The sequence below is a fragment of the Phaseolus vulgaris genome, chromosome 1 (genome assembly GCF_051622355.1).
Source record: "Phaseolus vulgaris cultivar YP4 chromosome 1, ASM5162235v1, whole genome shotgun sequence".
Lineage (NCBI taxonomy): Eukaryota > Viridiplantae > Streptophyta > Magnoliopsida > Fabales > Fabaceae > Phaseolus > Phaseolus vulgaris.
The window spans coordinates 7,446,271-7,466,495 of NC_143498.1; the positions used below are offsets into that span (position 1 = coordinate 7,446,271).

The 20,225-nt window shown below is 33.9% G+C and overlaps 2 protein-coding genes across 6 annotated transcripts; both read right to left on the minus strand.

The window, feature by feature from the left end:
- Nucleotides 1–2,743: 2,743 nt before the first annotated feature.
- On the minus strand, nt 2,744–10,467 carry LOC137813360 (protein TIFY 8). 5 transcript variants are annotated; one of them, XM_068615546.2, is made up of 6 exons: nt 10,094–10,467; nt 9,018–9,205; nt 8,473–8,915; nt 8,283–8,370; nt 6,209–6,362; nt 2,744–2,972 (listed from the first exon to the last, which is right to left on the minus strand). In XM_068615546.2, exons 1-6 carry the CDS (start codon nt 10,311–10,313, stop codon nt 2,902–2,904), a joined length of 1,164 nt encoding a protein of 387 aa, XP_068471647.2. In that variant the 5' UTR covers nt 10,314–10,467; the 3' UTR covers nt 2,744–2,901. The 5 variants fall into 5 exon arrangements, with proteins under 5 accessions (XP_068471647.2, XP_068471648.2, XP_068471649.2 ...); XM_068615547.2 differs by having other exon boundaries at nt 2,744–2,980; XM_068615548.2 differs by having other exon boundaries at nt 8,473–8,843; nt 10,094–10,456.
- Nucleotides 10,468–16,310: 5,843 nt separating this feature from the next.
- On the minus strand, nt 16,311–19,578 carry LOC137813361 (Pentatricopeptide repeat (PPR) superfamily protein). Its single transcript, XM_068615550.2, has 2 exons — nt 18,874–19,578; nt 16,311–18,138 (listed from the first exon to the last, which is right to left on the minus strand). The coding sequence occupies exons 1-2, from the start codon at nt 19,475–19,477 to the stop codon at nt 16,922–16,924; spliced, it is 1,821 nt and encodes a 606-aa protein (XP_068471651.2). The 5' UTR covers nt 19,478–19,578; the 3' UTR covers nt 16,311–16,921.
- Nucleotides 19,579–20,225: the final 647 nt, after the last annotated feature.

Here is a 20,225-nt window from a genome sequence, read left to right on the forward strand (position 1 = left end):
GAAACATCTCTTCTTCTTACCATTTTTTATCATTTTCTTATAATAAAAAAATATTAAAATAATAGTATTGGGAGTTGTAATGTGGTTCTATAAAAAATTGAAGTTGTCAATGTATCATTATCCTTGTGGTATTTTATGGATGTTGAACCACGAAATTCGACCTCATTGGACTATGTGAGGAATGATTGGGCCACATATTTCATTAGGCTCGGTAACACTCTAGGATAAATGATGAATAATATAAGTTTAGTTTATATCTTCTTAAACAATATGTTGTATTACATGGTTCTAATGTTAAGAGACTAGACAAATAGATAGGAGTAGACAAAAATATATATTGATGGATGTAAATGATTTATCAAAATATATATATATATATATGTGTGATTGTTTGAATAAATGTGAATATGGTTGTATGATTGGTTAAACTTTTAAAATAAGTTAACTAAGAGAAGGAAACATATTAAACAAATTGAACTAAAAGAAAAAAAAAATTTATCATAAACTACGGTTATAACTAAAATCGTAATTGTCGTCTATAGTGTCTCATACAGTACGATTTTGATTATAACCGTAATTTATGATGACTCCATATAAGTAAACATAGAAGATCTAGAAAATGGTATAAACGATGATTTTGTTCATAATTGTCGTCTATACCTTCTCTGAACTTCTCTGGAAGATCTTCTATATTTTTGTTTCACTTACAATACAAACACTGGTTCTATTAATAATTTGGTTGTTGTGTTATAAACTGTGTTTTTCTCCATTAATACAAGTGGTGTGACAAAGACAACATACAAAATTTCTTCCATGTTTTCAAGTCATAGAAACTATGATAGTTTAAGGCGAAATACACATATTTAGTTTGTTTATAAAGTCATAATTAATTATAACAATTCTTAGATAAGTCACAATCACATGAGAAACGAAGGAATCCTGAGTAAGAAGACCCATCATGAAGGAGATGACCAAAATTTGTAGAAACCCTAAAGGAATGCAGTGGCTTTTAGTTGGCATGCATCTAAATTCGTGTCGGTTAAGCCAACCAACAACAATTGGTGTATCTTAAAAAATCAAGAATTTAATCATTAAATATTGTCGGTTTAAATATTTTAGATGATTAATCAATAAAAATATTATTAATTTAATATACATAGTTTTAAGATAATGTAATTAATAAACTTATTAATTATTATTAGTTGTTAAATGATATTCTAAAACTATTTTATAATTATCTAGACCATATTTAAAAAATTAAAAACTTGTTATCATTAGGGTTTAAAAATATCCACAGAAATAGTAAACCAACTCAAACTCACCTTAACCCAAATTATTTTATCCAAACTTATTTTATTGAGTTTTAGACATGTAAATATAAGGTGTAAGTATTTTTGTAAATATTTTAAACATATGTGGTTGGATATCTTAAAGTTCAAATGTAAATATTCATATTTATTTTGAACGCTTAAGATATTGGCTGAAAATTAGGATATTTACGCTGATATCCTAAGGTTCAACATAAAACTGTTTTTTCTTCTAAAAAGTTTTCATGTTAGACATCACTGTGGTACTTGACATCTTAGATAGGCTAACACTTCTAATAACAACAATCATTTGTCATCACATGAAAAAAAGTATTATTAAAAAAAAAATACAAAAATATGGGGGGACTAGACCAAAACTCATATGTTAACAAAAACGATACATAGGTAGACTATACCTATTAATAAAGAATTCTAAGAACAGACTAGATGGAAACATTTTATACCAATGAAATGATTCTTTATGAATAAATCCTAAATTAGCCAATTTATCAACACACGCATTCCCTTCACGAAAAATATGAATAACCCTAAACCTGATTTTTTCACAATAATTAAGACAAATATTTCATCGATTACAAAGCATCCAATGAACATTTGTCCTAACAGTAAACGCAACACAAATCAAGGTAGAATCACATTTCAGTCAAACATTAGTAAGTCTCAACTTTTGAACTTCCTCCAAAGCGCATATATATACAACTTGATTGTCATTAAATTAACCGAATCTAACGTAATATTGATAAATTGGTTCAATCTAGATTTAGTAGACACATAGATTAGACCTCATTGAATCTAACCTAAACTATTTTAATTAAGCTTGGTGACGGTTTGGAAAGAATCCAACCTAACCCTACCCATGTAAATAAATAAATACTATACACCCTAGATATATGAATTATGTATTCTCCTTCACCCTTTAAATGATAAAACTATCAAAATATCATAACTCTACTCAAATGGGGTCTCTAATAAAAAAAAGTATTTGTTATATTTTAGCATATAAATATATATATATATATATATATATATATATATATATACTTATGTGTTGTTTTATTTAAGTCTTTCTAAACGTTGGCACAAATAATTTGAAGAACTGAATATTACCTAATTTTTTTTTTTTCATATTTATCGTGGTACATGGGAAATGAGATATTTGTACAGGAATGTAGAAAAATCAAGAGATGACAATCATTCATATTTTAAAAATAGTTATGGAAGTAGAAGGATGTCGCAAAAACCGTGTTTTAAAACATAATCTAAACGTTCAAATTATGTTTCACAAACTTCTTACCCATTTATTTATATATTTTAAATCTATCCATTTCTGTAAATTTGGAAAATAAAACCATTTATGTTAATTTTCCGTTGAAAGACCTTCATGTATTATAGGATATATATATCCAATAGGCCCCTTTAGACAGTAAATACTAAAAATTATTGAAAACACAGAACAAAATTACACAAAAGGAGAGGATTATACACAGTAGTCGTCAGAATTGTAGAAAGGTCTAAAGTATTCTAATAAATAAAGAAAACCTTCTACACAAACTATATCATTGTGTTCTTGTCTTTAGAACTGGGATTTGCAGCTTGAACCAGATTTTCTTGTATCCTTAGCTCCAACACTTCCTTGATGTGCCCCTACAAGGCTACAACTAGTTGTTAAGCAATTAATAACAAACTGAACAATAAAAACCAATTAAACTTCAATGCCAAAGAACAAAAGGCTTTTTTAATGAAAGGTCAGGGTCAGCAAAAGTCAAAAATATCAAATATAATCCATAATTATCTAAATATATATTAATTTAAGTATATTTAAATTGATTTATGTTAAATTCAAATATCCAAATTTTTAGATTTTAAGTCCAATCCATTAATTGGATTTAGATTTTAAGTCGAGGCAAGCCCAGATTCAGTCAAGTCGAGACAGGTCCACATTCATTTGAGTCCTAGGGATCCACATTTAGCCAAATTGGGCAAGGCCTAGGTTGATCCTAGTCCAATCAAGATCAGATCAAGCATAGCCCAATCAAGACCAAGTCAAGTTGGGTCAACTCGAACCCAGGTTGAGCTAAGTCAGGTACGACCTAGGTCGAGTAGAGTCAAGTCGGCCCGAGACTAATTCTAGTTGAGTCGACCCTAGCCCAAGTTGAGTCAAGTCGGCACGACCCAAGTTGAGCCAAGTCAACCTAGACTCAGGTTGACCTGAGTTGACCCAAACCCACGTCAAGCGAAATCAACCCGTGCACAAGTCCAGCCGAGTCACTTTAGGCCCAGGTTGAGCCAAGTCAGCTCAGTCCAAGTCAAACAGAGTAAGTCCAAGAATAGGTCAAGTCCAGTGAATCAATTTAACTCGAGCCCAGGTCAAGCAAAGTAGGCATTGGCCATACCTAAGTCAAGTAATGTCGAACCAACCCCAAGTCGAGCCAAGACGGCTCGGGCCAAAGTTGATTAAAGTTAGTCCAAGTCTATGTCAAGCACAGTCAGCTCGGGCATAGGTAAAGTCAAATCAACCCGAACCAACTATAGTTAGAATTGGCTCAGACACATGTCAAGTCAACTAGGCCCGAGCACTAATCGAGTTCTATCAACCTAAGTCGATTGTGTCGACCCAAGCAAGATTCGAATTGAGTTGACCCATGTTGACATCAAGTTGAGTTGGTCGGGCTTGGCCCAGCTAAAGTCGACTCAACCCAGGCCCAAGTCGAGCCAGGTTGGCCTAAACCCAAGTCAAACCGAGTTGGCCCGAACCCAAGTTAACACAGGCCTAGGTTGCGCTGAGTCAGCCCATTCCTAGGTTGAGCCCAATCTTCTCGAGCCGGGTCGAGATGAGTTGGCCAGGTTTGGCCTATCTCAAGTTGAGTTGGCCTCAGGCTTAGGTCGAGTTGAGTTGGCTCGAACCTAGGTCAAGTTGAGTCAGTTGAGCCTAGGTCAAGTCAAGTAGGCCAAGACCTAGGTAGCGTTGAGTCAGTTTAGGTCCAAGTTAAATGGAGTCATCCCGGGCTCAAGTCAAGTCAGCCCATGCTCAGATCGAGTTGAATCGGTGTTAGCCTAAGCTTAGGTCAAGCTGAGTCAATCTAGACTAGGTCGAGTTGAGTAGGCTTAGGCATAGGTCAAGTCGAGTTGGCCTAGGCCAAGGTCAAGACAAGTTGACCCCAAGCACAGGTTGAGCTAAGTTAGCCAGAGCCTAGGCCAAGACAAGTCAATCCGGACCCATGTCGAGTTGAGTCGACCCAAGCCCAAGTCGAGTTGAGTTAGCCCGAGGAGAATTCAAGCTGAGTCAGGGCGAGACCATGTTCAGCCGTGTTGGGCTAGGCCCATGTGAGTCTAGGTGGGAGCAAGATAGACTGGATCAGGTCTGACCAAGTCAAGTTAGGCTTGTGTTGGGCCGAGACATTGTTCCTACATCGGATCAGGGTCATGTCAAACTAAGTTAGGTTGATCCCACATCAGGCCAACCTAAGTCAACCTATGACCAAGTTTATCCGAGTCGGGATAGGCCGACCATCAATTGAGTTGGGCTAGACCCAAGTCAGGTCGAGTCTAATCGGGAGCTGAGTCTAAGTGGGTCAAGGTCGAGTAGAGCCCAAGTAGGATCGAGATGGATTGAGCCAAGTCAAGCATATGTTGGGCCGAGACATTAGGCCCACATCGAGTTATGGCCATGTTGAGTTGAGTTGAGTCAATCCCACGTCAGACCGAGCTGAATCGACCAAAACCCAAGTTGAGCTGAGTCAACTTGGTCCCATGTTCAATCGAGTTATGTGACAAAATTAGTTTTTATTTTTCTGTTAATTAGTTCTTATTTCAGTTTTAGTTTTCTGATCTGTTTTGGGTTTGGGTTTGGGCTTTGGCTTGGGCCTTATTGTTTTTTCTGTTATTCGCTTTTCCTTTTTTGCACCTATTGTATATAAAGCTTATGCTCACATCAATAATACACAATTTTCGTTTCTCATACTAGTGATTTCTCTCTTCTCTTTCTTTCCTCTCTTATCTCAGACCTCCATAGCTTTATCTATGCCTCTGTAAATGTCTCTGATACATTTTGTGCATTGTTCTGTAATATTATGTTGGGTCCAAGTCAAGCCAAGTTCAATCAGAATTAGATTAGGTTGTGCCCAGATCGAGCCAAGTTCAAAATAGTCCAAGTCCAAACGAGCCTAACTGGAATCGAGACGAACTGGGCCAGGTCGGGCCAAGTCAAGTTGGCCCCATGACCATGTCAAACTGAGTTGGGTTGAACCCACATCAGTTCGATTACGCCGATCCCCCATCAGATTTAATCTAATTGATAAAGTGAATTTAATCTAGATTTAATCCAATTTAAATTGAATTGAAAAAATTAAAATCAATTTGATTTAGTTAAAATGAATCTGGATTTTAGATCCAATCTATTTTATTGGAACTTTTAAAAAATCCAATCCATGACCACCCAAGTGTGGACAGGGTACTTGTTAAGAAACACAAAATAAATACTATTTTGAAAAGTATTCCCTCCATTTCACTTTATTTATCATCAAAGCTTTTATATAATTTTTCAAATAGATTGACATTTATATTTTTCAATCCAATATTTACTCAAATACATACTTACACAATAGTTCAACAATCATAAATATATCAAATATGTATAAAAACATGTACTGTCAAAGTATACTGATAGAAAAATGTAATCATTATATATAATAAATGTTTTACTTTTCAATAAATAAATAAATCAATTTTTATTTCCTTAGCCAGTGGCGTCAGTATCTGCCTTTAAGGAATCATGCCACAACCAAAATCATGAAATTTCAACCAGATTTGACCTATAAGAAATAAGATTTTGTATTTTGTCAACACCATCTTCATGAAGTATGATATGATATGATGCATACCTGTTGTAGAAGTTAGTCCATGACCTGGTTCAGTGGCATGACTAGAATTTCTTTGCGAGTTGCTATCATGGTGTAGCTTTACAGAAGATTTGGACGAGAATGTTGTGGTCCAAGATCCACCATTTGACCCAGCTAAAGCCATTATAACATCAGCCTGCATTCATCAGAGAACATGCAGAAGTTATAAAGCTACTTGAACATGCATAGATAACACTCTATACACTGATAGTCTAAAAGATTAATAGTAAGCTCATTGACTTTCATAATAATTACCTTAAAAATCATATAAACAATTATTTGATTGATCAACAGTGAAAGTTTTTTTCTATGCATAAATATTAAACTCTATCATAACTTACTATGCTTCATATTAAAACTTAGCTATTATGCAAACCATGTCAATGTATTTAGTATTTTCAATACTTGTACACTCCTCATGGTTTACAGCACAAGTCTAATTAACAGCTGTACAAAAAAGTAAACCAGGTATCAATCTAGAATATACAATCTAATAGATCCTCACATGATTTGGAATTAATAGTAAAACTAAGAGATAAATTGTCTGAAAGGATATTTGCTCAAAATCAACAATTCAAGAAATATGAACACTAGGGAAAAGATTGATTGCTGCTAACACTTTAGAATTACCAAGTTGCATCTCTCAAGCAATACATTTTCAGCACTTGGAAGGACTGCTTGCAGGTGCCATTTTCATTTCATGCTATTTGACCGGTGATAAGAAAACTGGTGCCCATTTCAGTTATGTTTCTTACACTCAGACTATCACTATACCATACTGTTTGTATGGGGTATGTAGTTACCTTTAACAGTAACAATTTACCAGTTATCATTTTGAGGTTTGAAAACACTATGAGCTGTTATTGCATAACATCATTCAGTTCCCATTTTATGATCTGAAAGCTGTTAAAGTGCGTGACAAACATCATTAAGTCTCCTCTATTGTGAAGGCAATGGTTACACACATACAAAAAAGCAACACAAATGCAACTGGCATAAGAAGAAGGAAGTAGAAAATATAAAAAAGAAATAACAAATTTGAGCTTCTAAAAACCTGCTATGACAAAATCGTTACATTGAAGTTAACAATAAATATATCTGAAAAGAAAAACAGATTTCTGACTTAATAATAATAATAATAATAATAATATAAAAAAAAAAAAAAAACTAAGCATAACCACACAGATGACTGAACTTAGCTCTGAATCACCATTCATTCCCAAAGATCATAATTTGCAAACTTCCAAAACTAAGCAACATTTTGAAAATTTAATTGCAAACTGACTTTAACAGTAAAACAAAATATGCACTTTTGAACACTAAATTGAAAAACTTGCATGAATAGGTATTCTATCTCATTAAGTGTAAGAGGCTGATTAACGGTAGCCTCCAGGGCACCAAAGCATGTATTGATAGTACCTCTAATAACTATAACGAAGAAGGAATAGGTTGGCAGCAAAGACTCAATAGACATTATTCAATAATTTACAGAATATTATAGTTAGGCAAGTAACTAACCAAAGGGAGGGAAACCAAGATAGGAGGATAGCTTGTTTAGGGAATAAGAATTGGTTTGTTGGGAGAGATCAGGGTCTCTCAAATACCCAGAGAAACTAACCATTGTGTCATCTTCTACCTCTGCATCATATTGATCGGAGAGTAGCCATTGAAAAATGCAGTGCAATTTCATTTCTGTTCTAACATTTTCAATCACTGGTCCAGTATTTATCATATATACTATAGGTCAATAGCTTTTTTCCAGCAAGAATTGTAACTTGAGCACATGCAGCATTCAAGACATGAATCTCAACTGAAATCAGAATGGCAGTTAACTTCCCTAAGAAATAAAAGTTCTTGAAGAAAAAGGCTGCTTCCACAGTTTAATTAGTAAAGGAAGAGTGGTCGTTAGTCCTCACACACAAGTAAATCAAAGACTAAATTTCAAGACACAAATTTTCATTCCTAGATGATTACAAATTATAAATAAAAACTAATTTCAGTCCACATTTCACTAAATTCAGAAAACAGATAAGCCTCGCTAACATAAAGAACTGACCTTATTAGGCTGTACATCATCAAACACATGAGCTTGACCTCCATAAAAAATAGTCATCTGACAGCTGGCAGATGATGAGCCACCTTGACTGCAGCCATTACCCAAATGCATAAAATCCATTTCCAAGGTAAAATCATAGAGGGCATGTAAAAATAGAAGGGCAATTCAGAAACTATATTAATAGATTTACTTGAGAATTGTGGAAGATTCTGGGTCTACTATGTCTGTCACAGGCTTTGGTCTGCTGCCACCAAGAATGGAAGAAGTCTTATCAGTGACAGCATTGATTGTGTTCATGGAACTCAAAAGCCCAGGGCCCTTGATTCCGGTTCTAGACCCTTCATCAGCAGCTAACTGAGAGATAAATGAAGGACCAGCACTGGTATCACTCTTCTTGTTTGAAGTTATTTGGTCCATAAGAGGCGCTAATTGACCAACATGAGGTGGATGCTGCATGAAAGGACCAAAATTCATGAGAATGGATCGATCCCATTTATTTGCATCAGACATAGTTCCAGTGGGAGTCTGCAATTTCTGAGAACCACTGGTTGGCTTCAGTGACTGCACAGGAAGAAACACAGCATCATCATTAGACCTTCTAAGGCAATCAGCTGTAGCTGCATTCCGGAGCATCTGTATCCAAGCCAAGTTCAAGTATTAACCAACAGAAGGCAAAAGCAAAACGTGTTTCCATTTTGGTCATATGAATGAAACAGATGAAGAATTATGTGAGACCTTCATCGACTGTGAGTTTTGAAGGGAATGAGGGACCATTTGGAAGGAATCTCTGGAGGAACCGATAAAAGTGGTATCAGAATTACTTCTATTGTTCCTCACTACTCTGTTACCTATCTCAGTGCCACAGAAATCACTCTTTGGACCATAGAATGGAACTCCCACGAGATGATTCCCTGTGTGTCTTTCTATCAAATTGATGAAGAAAAAAAAGCATTACACTCAACTGAAAATCGAAAACACTTAAAACATCCATTTTTAATTTTCAACAATATAGTTTAAATATTTTAAAAAATAAATATCGGACTAAGAACACCAATGTATTCAACGAAAAATCCAAGAATTACAACAGAAAAAAGCAATAGAAATCGGCATCACCATTATGAAAAGAAGACTAAAAGTTGATATCATCAGTTTTTGTTATCCAGTGCACAAGGTTAAACAACAGAAACACCTAGAGTAGATTCAGATATCTTGCTCAATTTTAAATCAAAAGATTTTTATACAAGTATGAACTATTATGCAGAAAATATAACCAGCATATACCTACTAAAAAATTTAAATAAATAACAAAAAAAAGTAAAAACTTACAAGATAATGATCCTACCACATAAATACACACTGGGTGAATGGTTAACAGTGGAGAAGGAAATTTTCTAAATAAAAACAAATACTCACACTCAAACAACTTTGTTGAGAAAAGAAAGAACAACACAACCTACCAAATTCACCCAACTCATAAACTTCTCAACAATTCCAGGATATAATAATTTGCAGAATTTTCATTATTTAGTTTTTTCAAAAAAGAAAAAATTATGTATTATGAGTAAAGTTTAATTTTAGTTTTGGCATTCTCTTTTCATCAAGTCCTTACTAAAATAATATTTTTTTTTCCAAACTGAGGATAGAGAACAACACAAGTGCAAATGAAAACAGACACGAGAAACTGAAGTCACAAGCGAACAAGTAGCATCCACTGAGAAATCCAAACTCGACCCATGAAAATGCAGCAGATGGGGTTTGCGGGAAGAAGAAAAGATCGAGCTTTGAAGCAAATGGGGGTGGAACCGGCTCACCAGAAGCGAGGTCGGAGGTGGCAGCGCCGCTGAACACGGTGGTGGAAGACAGGGAGGAGGCGGTGACGTAAAGATGAGGGGTTTTGGGGCCATAAAGGACATTGGAGTGAATGGGGTTGCTGTTCTTGGTGCCAAGGAAGTCATGGAACATGGGCTTCCCGAGCTGTTGATGTTGTTGTTGGGTCACAATGTTGTTGTTGCCATTGTTTTTCTGAGCCATTCTCTCAACAAAGCCATTGCATATTCGTGTTATTCTTCATGGCTGCTTCAGGTTCTTCTCCGCACTGAAGAGAGAGAGAAGAACAGAACACAGAGAAGAGCAGAAGAAAAGGAGAATAAGCGTGTGAGAGAGAGAGAGAGAGAGAGAGAGAGAGGAAGGGAAAAGAAGGGAGTATTTGTTTTTTTTTTTACTTTTTATTAGTAAAATATAGACAAATCTTAGGTATTGTATTTTGGTATTGTTATAATTCTCCAATTATATTTGGAATATTATGAATTCATATTTAAATTAAGTGTATTACATAAAATTTACTTTGATCAAATAATATGTATTTAAATTGATAAAAGTTTTATATTTAATTTTAATTTTATATATTATTTTAATTGTTTATATTCTTTACTAGGAAAATTTCAAACGATAAATGATAAATGTAGGACTCAAAGATAATGTAAGAATCTTAATATTAAAAGGTTTTTCTAATTAAATAGTTAAATTACATAAAAAATTATAAAATAAATGAGTAATTAAATATAGATTTAAATAATGCAAAATATGATAATGTTAACAATATTGTTTCATGTTATTATTTGGTTGTTAAATTTGTTAAGGTTACTTTTTCTCGGTTTCCCTTTTCTTATTCCTTTCTCATGAAAAGTGTATAGCACCACATTGCTTAAGTTTGTGATGATATAATTTTTGGCAACATTCAGTGTCATCATGTATATCAAATCTGGATATAGTATCAGAGCTAATCTATATTAAAAAATTAATAATGAATTAAGTTTTTATAAGATGAAAGTTTTAATACTTTAAGTTTTGTCATTTTACATTCAAATTTTGATTATAACAAAGTATATGTATTGTATTTAATTTACTTTTATTTAATACACAATAGACAATAGACAAAAGTTGAAGTGTAAGTTCAAAATATCATTACCAAAACATTACCAAAACATATGGACACACTACAAACACTATTACAATGAAATATAAAAGGGCTAATAAGATGAGATAAGGCTTCAAGAAGTGTTGAATGTATGTTACAAAGAAAACAAGATGATGCAACTCGGATCTTGAGTTTTGGAAGGGATTGATGGAGGTAGCAGAAGACTTGTAGGAGATAGAGGAAAACACTAAATAGGTTTGGAAAAGGACAAGAGGAATGGGCAATTTTAGGTGCAAGAGGCCAAGAAAGAGCTTAGACCAACTTCCTTGAATTTTCTATTATGCTTGGGAGCATTTTAGAAAGAGAGAGTTGGAGAGAATTTTGTTGAAAATTCATAAAACAGTTTCATTAATCCAAGATTAAGGAATATAATAAGGAAAACCTTTTATTTATAGGCTAAAGGAACTCCTAATCATGCCTCTTTGTATGCCTTCACCTTAGTTAAGAGGAACTTAACTTTGGTGAAGGTTAAGGCAACTAACCCGTGTAGTTCTCCTAAAGGTGCTCTAGAATCCTTTACTTAATGGCTAAGTAAAGGTTTCTAGAGTGCATTGGAATTATTTTCAACTTATTCTACTATTTACAAATTTATACAAACTAAGGCAGATCTTCTTCTATATATTTTTGTGTTTGATCTTCTACTCTTAGCTGACAGTATGGTGGCTTGAAAGTGAAGATGGTCCTCCATCACAAGAAGTGTTAGATGACCACAATATCAATAAACAAAGTTCTTTAGTATATATCTCATCAATGAACGACCATATCACTTTTAACCTTAAAAGTTTATCCTTATGACAAGGAAAATAAAGGTCCATGAAGATATTATTAAAACAATCTTTTATTAAGAAGCCTAAAGAGAACACAAAACAAAGATAAAATGAAGATACTTTTAGCCTAAATAGACACATGTAACACCAAAGACTAGGAATAAAGAGCATACAACTCTATGAAGAGAACTAAGAGTAGACGACTTTGTTGAATAGGCCAACAATAAGCGACCCAATTCAAGTAGAATGAACGCTTGATGAAAATGTTCAATATTAGATGTATTCTTGGGATGTTGTATTGTCTAATGTCTACAGTTGACTTAGAACGAATCTCCATGAAGATTCTGACACAAGTACTAAATCATCATCAATGTGCAAAAAAGTGTATTGTTTGTGATAGAAACATAAAGAGTGTGATCTAATCACTTCATCATACTACAAGTTAGAGGATGTCAACAATTAGTCATCAACATTTGGAAAAGTTGAGTCAAAACGCTCTTATGCATGCAACCTTCAACAATTCTTTTCAAACACCTATGTAAGGAAGTACTACGATGCAAAAAAAAAAAAAAAACTAAGGTTCCAAGATATAATAAGTAATCTTACGTGTATGCGAAGAAAATATTTCCAATGCTACAATTAGTTAATCTTCTAAATGACAGGAAAAAAATATCACTTAATTGTAAACTCTTCATAATTGCAAAGGAGTATTCTTTAAAGTAAGGAACACATATTTCATATTCACTTTTACAACATCTTATTACTGTATAGCCTGAAGAGATTGTACTTTGTTCAGAGAACCCTTGTGTACTCTCATTTTGAACTTAGAGGAACTTTAAGGGGTTAACTTGAAGAGGTTTTGTGTAGTTATCCTAGAGAGACTTTGTAACTTGTTAAGCAAGTAGTGGCAATAATAATACTTGTAACTTGTTTTATATAGTGGAACCTGTTAGAGAAAAGGTCGAACATCACATGATCTTGATTAAGGGTTAAAAACAAAAAATTATAAAGCATGGTCATGATTCGTCTGTTATAAGGTAGTCTTTTGTTAAGGCAATAGACGGTCTAATCATTGTTAGACGGTCTAATACCCCACTAGGTGGTCTTATGATGATAATTACGTCTATGAAGATTTGATAAAGCTTTTGATGATAACAAACATTATAAGGTGTGCTAAGTCTTATAACAAATTTACTTCATATGCATATTTAAATATAAATATATTAAATGATATATTGAGATTAAACATGTTAGACGATCTCTCAGAGTAAAACTCATTAGACAGTTTCATTGTGTTCAAAAGAGTTAGACAAGTCTACAATTTTAACATGTTAGACGATCTCACTATGTTAAACATGTTAGACGATGTCTTTATGTTGAACTTCCTAGATGGTCTAAGAGAAGCTCAATTCACTTGACGATCTCAAGGAACAAAACATGTTAGATGATCCAATCTTCTCATACATGTTAGACAGTTTATTGTTCATCTTTTCATTAGACGATTTCGTCTTTATTTTCATGATAAACGGTATAACGCATTAGAGAGTTTCTATACTCAATTTTTATGTTCTGAAAATGTTTACTAATGATTTTGGAATGTTTTTTAAACTCATTTTGATATCATATAAATCAAAGTTTTCAGATAGATGTCCTGATTAAATTTTTCTAGAAAGTTTTCAAAGTACAAAACTAAATTCGAGGCTCTCAAAAACTTAATATATATTCTGGATTATATTTTAATGAAATGTCTTCCAAATGAAATATATCCTATTTTAAAATACTGATATGCTTCATCGTTAAAAAGTTATGTCAGGTCGGAAAGTTTTCAAAAACGCAATTTTAACAAAGAAAGTTTTTTAAAATAGGAGATAGATTCAATTTGATTCGAAATTATGTTTTGATAAATTAAATCTCATATTAAGACTGATATAATTCAACATTTTAATTTATAATTAGAAGGAAAGATTTTGAAATATGTTACCATTAGGTTTTTGCATACAAAGTTTTCAAATGAAGATTTTGAACTTAAATCTCTTATTCGGATTAAACCTAATTGTTTCAATGTTGATTATTATTGTGAATCACATTAAAATTGTTTCCAGAAGTGGTTTCACCACTTAAGATGCGCAAAAAAGATCAAAAAATAGTTTCCTTTTGGAGTGTCTAATGGAAAAATGAAGAAGCTACAATGTGAGATTTACACAGACTTCAAGTATAGAAAAATCAAGCTCCAACGTTAAAAAATAGACTAGTATAGAAGGATTTCGAAGTTCAACATTAATAGATAGAACTCAAGACGCACAATAAATCTTCATATTAAAACTTTTTATTTGAAGCGTCTAATGCCAAAAGGATGAAGTGTAGAGTGAGATTTGTGTTGTCTTTAAGTCTTACAATTAACAAGCTTCAACAATCATCATTTTTTAAGACTATATAAAGGCTTACAATCTGAAGAAGAAAAGGAACCAAATTTAGAAAATCATTTTGTACAAAAACAGTTTGAGCATCACATTTAATGCATAAAGTGTATAGTCATATGGGTTGTGCACTAAACAATATAAATCCTTCACACTGTGAAATATACCCTATTAGCTTTCATTATTCTCTCTTTAAGAGTGTTTTTAATCACATCTTGAGAGATCTTGGTCTCAATGGAAGATTAGTATAAATTTATGTCTTGTTTTTTTTCATCTATTTGCTTGTTTTATCAGTTGAAAATTGAGTTCAGGCTCCATTCAACCCCCCTTCTGAAGCCAATTATTCTTATATCTTTTTTCAACAATAAATAATGCAAGATGCAAGTGTTTCATCTGACAGATGATACAACATTGATGCAATCCTAGCTTGCATTGCTATGAGTCTTTTGTTTTGTATTTTGGGGTTTGAAATTTGGTGGGATTGAGTTGCTAAAATGAGTGAAAGAAACAGTGAAGTATTGGTGTATGGAAAATGATAATGAAGTTTAAGAGAGGTTAGGCCAACTCCTAAAAGGTTCCTTGATAAAATACTTTAAAATAAGGTTAGTAAAGAGTGAGTTAAGAGACTAGTTGAGACTGAAATTTTGGCAGCAATTCAATAGTCTATTCAAAGCTAATTTAAAGGGGGCTACTAATTTATAGTGCTATGGGCAACCAAAGTGCAAGTTTTAACCCTAAAAACTCTCCACACATAAAAGGACAAGTGACTCTCTAATTAGAGTAAATCCTCTCAAATTAGAGTTTGACAAGTGTCATCCTCTAACTTTTGAGAATCATTTTCATTCCCATGAAGACAAATGGTCTTTTGACTTTGGTGGGAATCATCTCCATTAAGGAGATGACATGCGGACTTTCATGCATTCCTTGTCACTCCATGCTTTCTATTTGCACTCTAGTAATCTATTGTGCACCTTAGATGGTTTAGAGTTGCATTGGGTCTGAGGAACCCAATTGTAACTCTAGTTAGACTCTTTCTTTTTCTATTTACACCCTACTCAAATTGGCCCAATACATGGGCCAATTTTCATTGGCCCAAAACATAGTCAAAGGAAATGGCTCAAATATAAACCCAAAATAAAGTTTATACTATTGTATACAATGTTTATAAAACTAGAAAAAAAATGGAAGAGCAAACAACAATTAATTCTCCCTGAGATGAGAGTCTTCTGAGATTTATTTTTTTTTCCTTCCAATCTTCTTAGCCAAATATTTCAAGGATAGATGAGTTTTCATCAAATACTATACAGTTTTTACGTTTGTTAGTACTTCAAGAATATCTATATGTTTATTCTATATTATAGGAAATATTTGTATAGAGTTTTTTTATCAAATCAACAATTTCTTAAAAAATGAGCTAAAATTGTTTGCTTTTCTAAGAGGTCAATAATAACTCTAAATTAATTTTAAATTACAGCTTTTATAATCTATTTCTACATACTTTACATATTGTTTGGTTATGCCAATCACTTCAAGATGTTATTCTAAATGAGATTACACTTTTTTATTAAAAAATGAAAAAAAAGAAAGTTGTATAATTTTAAACAATTTACCCTGAACATTAAAGAAAACAATATTCTCACTGTGCCACTTTCATATACATATGATAGATTGGTTTTGTTTTTATCTTTTAAAATCCAAATCAATAATCCTAAAGAAATTGAAGATAGGTCTTTTTTATAATACAATGACCCCAATAAAAAATGGATCTAAGACTTTCTATATATCCAAAATTCCATACACTAGATCGACATAATGTGTTGAACATGAGTCTTCAAGGGTCAGTACAATAATAGACTCAACAATAGAGTAAAAGAATAACCAAGACATTGAACTTCATTCTACAAAAAGTATTTTTGATGAATAAATATAATATACATTAAATAAATGCAATATCTATTATCACAATATCTTGTTGATAGAAGCTTTTGAAGTCTGATGACCTTCTGAGCAGACCCCGTGAGAGGCTGGTGGAAGCAATTGTCTGACTCAACAATTGATGACATTTTCCTCCTGCATACAATAAAATAACCACGATTTGCGAATTCTTGAAGCGATCAGTTAGCCTTCTTATCTAGTGTGTAATTGGGATAAGTCATGTTCTTCCAAGAAACAATAATGTATGATCTGCTAGCATTCAGTTGATGCCATCTTCATTCATAAATTACCCACAATGTGGCTCAGAAGAAGCTACTTTTTGTATTACTCGTTTTGCACTTGTTAATGTAGTTATGACAGCAGGAAACCAGTTCACTGAACCCATATTACCTTGTTGTCATGCCTCCAAATTGCATAGGGAAGTACACCAGAATGTTTTTTAACAAACGTGAATAAATGCAAACTGAATCCCATGTGTTTCAAACTGTCCATAATTGCTCCCTGCTAAGTGCTTACTGAGATCATACAAGCTTCTACTGTATTTCATTTTCCCTCAATATCCTTTATCATAGAATTTGCGCTTGAGACAGCATTTTCTGATGAATTTTTCCACTGACGAAGTTCACTTGGATCCTTACAGTCCTTCAGCATATCAGAAAATGCTTTGGCTTTCCGAATTATAGATTTTCTTCGTGTAAGAGCATCTTCTCTGTCTCCACCATAAGTATTTGGCAAGTTGTCAGAATAGGGAACCGAAGACATCAACTTACAAAGCTTTTGAGCCATTTCAGTCATACCTTGTTTCTTTAACTCAGCTTTCATTCCCTGGAAAGTGAGATACTGAGGAACTATACCCCTTCTTATCATGTCCTCAAATTCAGCAAAAGCCTCTTCCAACCTATGCATTTTGCAAAGCAAATGAATTAACATGGTACTGGTAGCCAAGTCCATGTCATATCCATTATGCCTCATTTCCTTGCTAACTTGAACTGCCAAGTCTAACTTCCCCTCTTCACATAACATCTTCACCAAAAGATGGTATGTTAACCGATCTGGGGTATAACCAGACTCAATCATCTTCCTATACAGGTTCATCCCCTCCTCAATTTTTCCACATCTTGAAAAGTACCGAAAAATGTAGTTATAGGTAGTGGGACTTGGGATGAAACCCCTACTTATCATCATTTTAAGAATCTTACTAGCACCTGCAAGATCTGCTGCCTTACAATACCCTTTTATGAGAGAATTGTATGTTGAATCAGTAGGGCCAATTTCCAAAATATGAAATCGTTCCAACATACCCAAAGCCTCTTTGAATCTTCCAGCTTCTGCTAGTGCATCAATTATTGGGTTGTATACAATTACATTTGGTGCAATTCCTTCTTTGGTCATATCACCAACCATTTCAAGTGCTTTCTCAACACGACGCATCCGACAATATCCTTCCACAAGGGTACCATATGTCACAACACTTGGTCTCACATTCTCCTTCTTCATCTCTTCCCAAAGTCTCTCGCCCTGCTTGAGTTTCCTTGATCGAAACCATCCATTCAACATTATGTTATAAACCCGAATAGAAGGAACCCAACTTAAGTCCAACTCCTTTCTCCAAAGGAAATACTCTGATGCTTCCCTCACAGATCCTTCTTTACAAAGTGAATCCATCAATATCTCAAATAAACTCATTTCTGAGCCAGAATCCACAATTGACTTGTTATTTCTAGCAAATTCATAAGTTCTAATTGCAAGTTTGGACATACCTGAATTTTTTTTTCAAAAGGAAAAAGCATTCATCGTTAGAAAGAAACAGAACAATTTTGGACAACACTAAACACATAATTTGAGTAATGAAAATTCGTAAAACATATTGGCTAAACTACACCGTCACTTGCAGTATACCAACTTAAAATTCAACAATTTAAAAAAAACTAAAATTTCCGATGAATTTTGACCTATTTTCCAACTATAAGAGCAACAAATAAAGAATAAAAATAGACTTTCCAGAACCAATTCCAGTACATTAAATTGGCATGAACAAATTAGCAAAGGGTTCATTAGGGTAATTACCTTTTTTTTTCAATTGAGTTTATTTGGGAAAAACATTCAGGAGGAGTACGATGAAAAAAATTCTTAGGTTCTAATCCTTTTATACTTGAAATGCATAGAAATGACACTGATAAGTCTAAGATGATTTTCATCAATGAATCCAAAGAATGTCGCCTTAACAAAATCTACATTCTAAAACTTATGTTTTACTTTTTTTCACAGCAAATTTACTTTCAAAATTAAAAATTCAAAAGTTTATAAACCCTCTTTTCAAGTCATGAAAACCAACTTCAATTAAATCCTACTTCGCAAATCCAACCCCAACCCCAAACACACACACACACACAACGCACTCAATTTGAGTTCTGAAAACTCTCAAAGCACATTGGCGAAACCGAAACTGAAATTGAACAATCGAAACCCTAAATCCAAGAACATAATCCGTTTACCTGCACGCGCATAGCGTCGAATCATGATGGCAAAGGTCCCAACAGAAACCAAGCTTTCGTTTTCCTCTTCCCCATCTCCATCGACGTTATCGAGAACGAGTTTCCACGCGGCGTCAAACTCCTTTGCCTTCGCGAGAGCATTGACGACGGCGTCAAACAGCTTCGGGCCGGGCCTGAAGCCGGGTCGGGTCTGGGCCCAGAGGAAGAGCGAGTGTAGGAGCTTGGGGGACGAGCCGAAGCGGTCGAAGAGGGCGAGAAGGAGAGCCGGGTCCGGTTCGATGGCAGAGCGGTCGAGTTTGGCGTGGAGGACCGGACCGGGCGAGACGGAAGGGTCCGTGAAGAGGTTGGAAATGAGGGAGAATGCGTTTAGGTTTGGAGAGGTAGGGTCGGGTGTAGGCTTGGGGTTGGGATGGGGAGGAGGGTTTGGGGTGGGTAGTGATGGCCATTGGATGATTGGATTTCCCGGTTCGGATAGCCATGAAGAAGAGAAGAGACGGTGTCGGGAGGGTCGGATTGAAGGGTTTAGGTTAGGAATTGGGTTTGGAACGAGAAATGAACGGAGGGAGAAGAGTGAGTAAGGGAGTTTGAGAGAACGAGAGAGCATTGAGTTGAGTTTGGAATGGAATTGTAGCGGTAACACAAAATTCGTTTCACTCTTTCTCACAATTTACACCAATTTTGCATACCAAACATCACCATTTATTTACTAATCTTTTTCTACAAACAATATATAAACAAGTTGTTTGGCAGAACATCCCAATTCAGATATAAGGAAATAACAATTATTACATTTGAGTTATAGTCTTTTTTTGAAATTTCATCACGATTTTGTCCTTAAAAGACACCTCGGATGATTAAGGGAGGAAGGAGTATATAAACCTCGACTTCTAAGCGATGTGTGACTATTATGCATACCAGAATAGAATGAGAGTTAAATTGTGATTTTAATTTGTTTTTCTTTGAAATCTTTAAAATGATATATAAGATAATAAGGAACATTTTAAGAAAAAAGGGGTACTAAAGAGACACTAATAGATGTTATAGTTGTAGGAACTAATTGAAGAAAATAACAGAAAACAAAAGGTTGTAGAAACTAATTAAACGTAATTGCACAAAATTGTAAATTGCAAAACTGCTGAATTGATCTTATTCATTTTGATTTACTTCAATAATATATATAATAAAATTACTGGAAGCTAACAGCCTTGTAAACTGACCATTAATACAATAATAACGATAGTTTAAGGGTAATAAAATCAGAATTAATAATAATAAAATATGAATTAATAATCAACATCCTCCCTTAATTTTGATTTGGGACAACTTTCATGACATTTAACTTGATGAAAGCA

Bases quoted from the DNA above. Each gene is read 5' to 3' on its own strand.
- LOC137813361 (XM_068615550.2), bottom strand. From the start codon at position 19,477: ATGCTCTCTCGTTCTCTCAAACTCCCTTACTCACTCTTCTCCCTCCGT. The intron at 18,139-18,873 runs GTAAACGGATTA...AAAAAAATTCAG, and splicing joins TCGACGCTATGCGCGTGCAG to GTATGTCCAAACTTGCAATT.
- LOC137813360 (XM_068615546.2), bottom strand. From the start codon at position 10,313: ATGGCTCAGAAAAACAATGGCAACAACAACATTGTGACCCAACAACAA. The intron at 8,916-9,017 runs GTCTCACATAAT...GCTTGGATACAG, and splicing joins AAAACTCACAGTCGATGAAG to ATGCTCCGGAATGCAGCTAC. The intron at 8,371-8,472 runs GTAAATCTATTA...TAATGGCTGCAG, and splicing joins GAATCTTCCACAATTCTCAA to TCAAGGTGGCTCATCATCTG.